The sequence below is a fragment of the Chinchilla lanigera genome, unplaced genomic scaffold (genome assembly GCF_000276665.1).
Source record: "Chinchilla lanigera isolate Chin_1 unplaced genomic scaffold, ChiLan1.0 scaffold00033, whole genome shotgun sequence".
NCBI lineage: Eukaryota > Metazoa > Chordata > Mammalia > Rodentia > Chinchillidae > Chinchilla > Chinchilla lanigera.
Genome location: NW_004955434.1, coordinates 21,573,860 through 21,581,829, shown reverse-complemented (window position 1 = coordinate 21,581,829; position 7,970 = coordinate 21,573,860). Strand labels below are relative to the sequence as shown.

The following is a 7,970-nucleotide window of genomic DNA, read 5'->3' as shown; positions in this document are numbered from 1 at the left end:
ATAACGACATGAACAATAAAAAAAGGTTGAAATGGCTGGGTGCCCCAGTGGTATAGCCCTGTAATCCCAGCTCCACAGGAAGCCCAGGGAGAGGACTACTGGCGTGGGCAGTTAGTGAGAGGGTCTCGAGACACAGTGAAGGCGGGGAGGCAGGCCAGCGGTGGAGCACTTGTCTGGCATGCTCAAGGCCCTGGTTCAACCTCCGGTGCCAGAAGGAACAAAAAGCCCCTCCCCGCAAAAACCGGGTTTAAATCAAATGACTCCCTTCAGATGACCCCCTGAAGTCAGGGACCCTTAGGAAGATAAGAAACAAAGAGGGCAGTTCCTCCAGCACAGCTCACTGTCGGGTGAATCTGGTACGAGAGCTTGGTGTGGTCTTTACGGGGAAGCTGGGCTGGAATATGGGCCTTGTCAGGGAGCTCTGAGCGGCTGTCCGTGCCCTGCTTCCTGGGCGGAGTCCAAAGCGTGCTGCTGTGTGCTGGGCTGAGGAGCGTGAAGTGCTAGTTGCCAGGAGCTTTTCCCTGAGCTGGGGTTCTGGGAAGCCTGGCTCCTCCTGGCGACGTGAGGGGCCCTGGAGGAGGAAGACACTTCCCCCAACTTCCTACTTGGCCTGTGGGCGCCTTGCCCCCTGTGTCCCAGTCCCTTGTTTCCGTGATCGTGGAGGCAAGGTGCCAGCAGTGTGCCAAGCCTCTTGCTGTCTGCCAGAGACCCGCCCGCGCGTTTTGTGGTGGAAAGTCCACATCCTTGGTGTTCCGTCTGCAAAGCTGAAGGTAGCGGGTACGGCGCGCGCGTTTCATGCCTACACTCTTACAGTGACCTGCGCGCTCTGGTTCTTTCAGTCGCAGTTGCCAATACCTACGCCTGTAAAGGGCTGGACCGGATCGAGGAGAGACTGCCGATCTTGACTCAGCCGGCAGCCCAGGTGAGCTTGGACCGAGTGCCGCGTGTGCTGCCTCACGGGTGTTCGTGCTCTGCCTGTAGCAGCACGGGCTGAGCGCACCGCAGATTTGCCGATGTTTGTTCCCTTAACCTGGACCTGCATCTTTTTAAAAATTCTTTTTGGCGGTGGTACTGGGGATTAAACTCAGGGACTTGCAAACACTAGGCGGGTGTTCTACCACTGAGCTCCATCCCCAGACCTGGGTTTAGGTTCTGTTTTGTTTTTGTCTCTTTGAGATAGGGTCTCCCTAGGCAGTGCAGGCTGGTCTTGAACTCACTTTGTAGCCCAGGCTGGCCTCAGACTCGAAACGATCCTCCTGCCTCAGCCTCCTGAATGCTGGGATTGCCCTGGGTTTAACTTTAAAGAATGATGGCCACTGCCTTCCTGTGCTGGTGTCAGGCTGTAGCCAAGGGGAAAAGAACCGGTCACCTTTGGCCAGAATACGTAGGGTCTGTTCTCTTTGTGGCTTTGCCTCTGCTGTGCAAGCAGTACAGTGGGTATGTCAGATAAACGGTTACCGTGCAGTGTTGGGTACATGGAAGGTTTCTCGCTTGGCTTCATGGGGTCACCATGCATTAGGGACAGTTAGCCAGTGTTGACAAAAAAGCTAGCCTCATCCGCCCCCATGATCTTTTTATTCAGGTAATGTCTCAAAATTTTCGTTTTGGTTAAGAATACAGTAGGGAACCAGGCAGGAGGCTGAGGCAGGAGGATCCCATAGCAGGTTAAAGGCTAACCTGTGTGTGAGGCTCTGCCTTCAACAGCAGCAGCAGAAGCATACAGCGTGGTCCAGAATTACATCATTTGAGGAAATTTCTGGCTCTTGTCTTTCGTGATTTAAACAGATGAAGCTTGGGGTACAAGCTTTAGAATGATTGTGTGTATTGCTTTCAAATTTTCACATACATTGCTTCAGACTGTTCTCTTTTTTTTTTTTTTTTTTTTGATCTTTTGAGGCAGGGTCTCACTATACATTTCCAGCTGGTCTTGAACTCTAGCCCATGCTAATCTCAAACTCACAAGGATCCTCCAGCCTCAGCCTTCTGAGTACTGGGATTATAGGCGTGCCTCACCTACCATGTCTGGCTGAGACTATTCTAATTTTGTTTTTTGAGACAGGGTCTCACTTTGCAGTTCAAGCTGGCCTTGGGCTCACTTTGTAGCTCAGGCTGGTCTTGAACTTGCAACAACCTTCTTGCCTCAGCCTCCCAAGTGCTGGGATTACAGGCGTGTGCCACCACGCCTGGCTTTTTTTTTTGGGACGGGAGCCGAACTCAGGACCTTGCACTTGCCAGGCAGGCGCTTATGTGACTGAGCTATATCCCCAGCTCCCTTAGTTAAAATTAAACAAAATGTTAGATGGGGTTTGCCTTATAAATACTTTCTCCTGAGGTAGGAACAAGTCACTTAAAAGATTTCTTGCCAGTGTTCTGTGTGCTGTCCTGCTACCAAGTCTGGACAAGTCTGCTAAGTGACAGATATCTCAGACTACTTCCAGCAAGATGGAGGACTGGCCTTCAGGCTGTGGTCGTGCATGTCTGTAATCCCAGCACTCGGGAGGCTGAGGCAGGAGGGTGGAGCTCTGTGTGTTTGAGGCCAGCCTGGCTACCTGGCAAGACCCTGTGTGATTAGAAAGGAACAAGAAGGTGGAGCGCTGGCGGCTCCTGTGTGCTGGCCTCCTGGGGTGGTTTTGTCCTTAAAGCCAAGGTGGGGTGCTGGGCGTTCTGGGGGTGCTGGGTGCGCACGCTGTGCTCTTCGGCAGGCGTGGGCTGCTCGCAGTGTCGGCATGTCCACGTGAAGGTGCCGTCACTCTCTGGATCACAGCAGCTTTGCCTGCGGCTGAGCCAGCCAGATGTGCCCCGTCTCGTCTGGAATAACCAGTTTACCGCGACAGATCTCTCATCAGCTGCCTCACTGACCTCCAGCGATCTGCAGGGGTGGCGCCGGTTGGGCAAAGAGGCCTGGCGAGGAAATCCGGGCTCTCCGGGCGTCAGTGACACGCCGAGACCTGACGTTAGCGTGGAGGGCCAGATGCTGTGTCTCGGGGCTCGGCGACAGTCCCTCCCCAAGACCGGAGGAGTCTGTGCCCGCGTTTCCCCTGAGCTCCTCTGCTCCCGCTTGCAGGTTGTCGCCAGCGCCAAGGGTGCCGTGACCGGGGCGCGAGATGCTGTGACAAAGGCTGTGGCCGGGGCCAAGGACTCGGTGGCCGGCACGATCACAGGGGTGGTGGACAGGACCAAGGGCGCAGTGAGCGTCGGCGTGGAGAAGACCAAGTCCGCGGTGAGCGGCGGCGTTACCACGGTTCTGGGGAGTCGCATGGTGCAGCTCGTGAGCAGCGGAGTGGAAGACGCACTTAGCAGATCGGAGCTGCTGGTGGACCTGTACTTTCCCCTCACGGAGGAAGAGCTAGGTAACCGAATTTTATGTCTGAAGTGGTCTCTAAGAGGAGAGGGCTTCATTTAGAGACTTTGTATGCCCCAAAACACGCAGCTGTTTTCGGGCTAAATCTTCCGAATTGTACAGCTCTTACCACAGTTGTTTCAGACCGCTCTTCTTCCCCCAGATTACCCTTCGTCAGCTTTCAGTTCGTCCTCGCGCCCTTTCCCAAGCCGGTACTGATACGCGCCCGCCAGCGTGAACCACTGGCGGCCCACGCACGCCTGTCGCGGGACGGCCGGTCCCACCCCTGGGACCGTCACACCGTCCGAGGGGACAGTTGCGTGTGGGCCGCCGGTGGTTCAGAGGCGGTGAGACATACAAATTACAACCCCGCTGTAGATGTGTTAATCTTTTTGTCTTCTGTACATTTCCCTTGTTAAAGCAATCTGACGTTGGTTCTTGAATTGTACATGGTAAGTTGGTTTTTTCTGAGACAAGGTCTCCCCATGCAGTTCAGGCTGGCCTTGAGTTCACTTATGTAGCCCAGGCTGGTCTCAAACTTGCATTGATCCTCCTGCCTCAGCCTCCTCAGTGCTGGGATTATAGGCATGTGCCACCACACCTGGCAAGTTTTGCAACTTCAAGAGAAATTAGACTCGAAAATATTTTAGGTAAATAGATTCTTTTTCACAAGCTGTCTTTCAGTCATCATGGAAAAGAATCCTCACTGACGTAGGCAGCTTGGTTTCCACAGCGAGCGGGGCCGCGGCGCTCGAGCTCACTCTGGTGTGTAGGGCCGTGCGCTGTGTGAGGCCTGTGACGTGCTGAGTGAGGACAGGCAGGCCCGCAAGCAGCCTGGAGCAGTTTTAAGAAAATCAGAGTGTGTTTGCTAGGTGGTGGGCAGAACCAACAAAGTGAAGACCCGGGTTAGAGCTCAGGCCTTACACTCACAGCACTGATCCTTAAATTTTTTGTCCCTTACTTTCTAACTTCAGAAAAAGAAGCAAAAAAAGTAGAAGGATTTGAAGAGGTTGAGAAGCCAAGTTATTACGTTAGACTGGGGTCCCTGTCCTGCAAGCTCCGTGCCCGGGCCTACCAGCAGGCGCTCAGCAGGGTTGAAGACGCCAAGCAGAAAAGCCAGGAGACCATTTCTCAGCTCCGTTCTACTGTCCAGCTGGTGAGTAAAGCTGCCTTCCGTGTGCTTGAGGGAAGTCTTTCTATCTCAGGAAAGGAGAGTAAATGGAATCATGAAAGCCAAGGATTTTTTTTTTTTCTGTTCAGTCTTTTTGAGACAAGGTCTCGCTGTGCAGTTCAGGCTGGCCTTGAACTCACTTTGTAGCCCAGGCTGGCCTAGAATTCGGCAGTGATCCTCCTCCCTCAGCCTCGTGAGTGCTGGGATTACAGGGATGCACTACCATGCCCAGCAAAGAATTTTGATTTTATAAGCACTGTAATAGAAAAAAAAGGGGCAAAGAACGTAGGGACAGCTCACAGCAGAGGAAGGGAATAGGAAGCTCTGCTGGTGTTACTGCTCTAAGGTGGCCAGGTACCTCCCTTGACTGTGATACCAAACTTGACGCTGTCGGTAGTGATGGAGAGAAACAGCAGTACTTGTGCACCTCTGGAGGGTTACGAATGGGACCATCCTAGAAACGTTATGAGCACACCTGTGCCTGGAACAGCTGTAATTGTAGGGCTGTCTCCTACAGGTAAATCCTCTGTGTGTTTAGCGTTCAAGAGACTGTAACAGTACGATCACAGTGGACTATTGTGTAGCAGTGGAAGATTGCTAAATCATAGAATATCATGTACCGGCTCACTGAGAAAACCATTCTTGGAAGAGGAAGTAGTAGCTGGAACAGGAAAAACAAGGAAGGTTGAATTCCTCCCGTTTCTTAGAATTCTCACTTTTCCTTGACACATGTACAGATTGTTCCCTTGTCTTACCTGTGGTAAACCGGAGGTAAATTTTGAGTTAGTGGTTAAATTGGTTAACAGTTAAATGAGCAGTAAAGAGCTACGGCAGCTGTGTGTGGTGGCGCACACCCGAAATCTAGGCACTAGGGAGGCTGAGGCAGGAGGATCACTGCGAGTTTGAGGCCAACCTGGGCTACAAAGTTGACTGCAAGACCAGCCTAAACTGCATGGTAAAACCTTATCTCAAAAAGACAAAAAAGAAAGAGCTACTACAGTGTGGTTGATTTACACATACTGATAATAAATAACAACAAAGCCAGATGTGGTGGCACACGCCTGTAATCCCAGCACATACTTGGGAGGCTGAGGCAGGAGGGTTGTTGCAAGTTCAAGACCAGCCTGGGCTACAAAGTGAGCTCAAGGCCAGCCTGAACTGCATAGCAAGACCCTGCCTCAAACAAACAAAAAGAGAACCAATGCAAGCAGGGATAGTTCTGATTAAAGTCTTACAGAAATTCTTGGGGTTTATCGTATTTCTTCCTTTCCTCCTGCCTGCCCTCTCTCCTTCCTTATTTTCCTCTCTCTTTTGTTTTTTTTTTTTGTACCAGGAATCGAGCTCAGAACCTTGGCGCTTGCCAGGCAGGTGCTTGTGCCGCTGAGCTACATCCCCGTCCCTCTCCCTTTGTTTGTTTTTCTTTTTCTCTTCTGTGGTATTGGGGCTTACACCTGGGGCCTTGCATGTGCTGGGCACGTGCTCTGCCGCTTAGCTGCATCTGCCCTGATTCCCGGTTTTTGTGTTTCCTCATCTAGCCTGTAACAGGCTGACGTGAATGTCTGACTGATACGCGCTCTCGTCTGTCTTCCTTGTGTTCTAGATTGAATATGCCAGGAAGAACGTGCATAATGCCCACCAGAAAGTTCAGGACGCGCAGGAGAAGCTGCACCTGTCCTGGGTGGAGTGGAAGCGGAGCCTTGGCCGTGATGACACTGACGAGTCCCACTGTGCTGAGGTGCGGAGGTGGGACGCTCCGTCCCCACACTCCCCAAGGCGCTCCTGTCCGACCTCCGTTTCAGTCTTCCCTTAATTGCTCTGAGTTTCTTTCGAGCTTGAACAATAAGTCGCTATTACATGGCAGAAAAGCAAAACTAGGGAGACAGTGACTGCCTGACAACCTCCGGGTGCGGGCTGCGGGGTACAGCGCCTGACGGGCGAGGACGGGCCCCGCGAGAGCGCGCAGGACGCCCGCGCAGCCCTGGAGCGCGGGTGGGGGGTCAGGCGGCTTCTGGAAGAGGTGAGAGTGCAGCTGTGAGAACAGTGAGTGCGTCAGGTGAAAGGGCAGTAAAGGCCGAAGCTGGTGCACTTTAGATCTACTCCACGATGGCTTCGTCCGAAGGAATTCATACTCATTTTCTTTTGACTCCGGTATCACCTGCGTTCAGATCCTGCCATCTTGCCGGAGGGTGGAAATCTATCTGCGCTGCTAGCCTGGAGTGTGCTTTCACTCTGCCCGGTGTCTCCTGCCTGTTGCTTTCCTTCAGGCGTACAGCGATGAGCTTTGGAGACTCAGGCGTTACTTCCCACCCCCACTCAGCGGTTTTCCAGCTGTAACTAGGCAAGGTGTTCAGACTGAGCTTACGTTCATAGCTGAGAAGTATGACTAGTACTTCAGCTCTCAGTGTTGTTAGGAGAGGCTTAAACAGTCGATTCCACCTATGCAGTGGATGTGATCGGCTTACCGTGGTTGAGGTAATTCGTACATCAGCCTGGTGGAGTCCCTGCTGATTCTTTTTTGTTGTTGTTTTTTCCGGTACCAGGGATTGAACTCACGACCTTGTGCCTGCCAGGCGGGCTCTGTGCCGCTGAGCTAAATCCCCAGCCCCTGCTAATTCTCAAGTTTCCTATTTTTAGCACTTGGAGTCCCGGACGCTTGTCACTGCCCGCAGCCTGACTCAGCAGCTGCAGACCGCGTGCCACGCCCTGCTGTGCAGTGTGCAGGGCTTGCCGCAGGACATCCAGGACCAGGCCCGCCACCTGGGGGTGATGGCTGGTGACATCTGCTCCGCATTCCGCGGGGCCACCTCCTTCGCGGAAGTGTCTGAGACCCTCTTGATCTCTAGCAGAGGGCAGCTGCAGAGGATGAAGGAGTCTTTAGACGACGTGATGGATTATCTTGTTAACAACACGCCCCTCAACTGGCTGGTAGGTCCCTTTTACCCCCAGATGACTGAGTCTCAGAACGCTCAGAAGCGGGGTGCAGAGCTAGACGGGACCAGCCAGCAGTCCGAGCACAGAGCCTGGTAACCCAGTGCTCGGTGCAGCTAGCCAGGCACACCCTTGTTACGTGGAAATTGACCTGATCGCTGACGCCCGGTTGGGAAAGCAGGCAGCTAGGAAAGAGGCCTTGGGCTCTTGGAATACGAGTTCACCGTTTCGGGCATTAGCAGATAGATTGTTTATCACACGGTAGGAAAAGCACGTTAGCCTTGTCAGAGCCTGGCCGCAGCTCGGCTCAGATGCATGAGTGGTCTCGTGTTGTGGTCATCGTGCTGCTGCTGTGTCTGTTTAAATAAAAGTCCCTTCGCGTGGGCCCTGGAAACCGGTGATTGCTCTGGAGTAGTCTGAGCGGTCCCTCGTGGCTTACCTAATGATTCGTGCCTGTACAACTTGATTTTTTTAGTTTTTTAGTCCTTATAAAGGAACACTGCCTTTGAAATCAATAAAATGGCAAGTAGA

General features: G+C 52.9%; 1 protein-coding gene across 1 annotated transcript; it reads left to right on the top strand.

Moving 5' to 3' along the window:
* Positions 1 to 839: 839 nt before the first annotated feature.
* Positions 840 to 7,970, top strand: Plin2 (perilipin 2; the record flags this gene model as incomplete). Its single annotated transcript, XM_013516386.1, is given in 5 exon segments — positions 840 to 922; positions 3,065 to 3,350; positions 4,315 to 4,496; positions 6,112 to 6,246; positions 7,146 to 7,970. Coding segments are annotated over 5 exon segments (1,079 nt in total), but the record flags the coding sequence as incomplete, so codon positions are not given.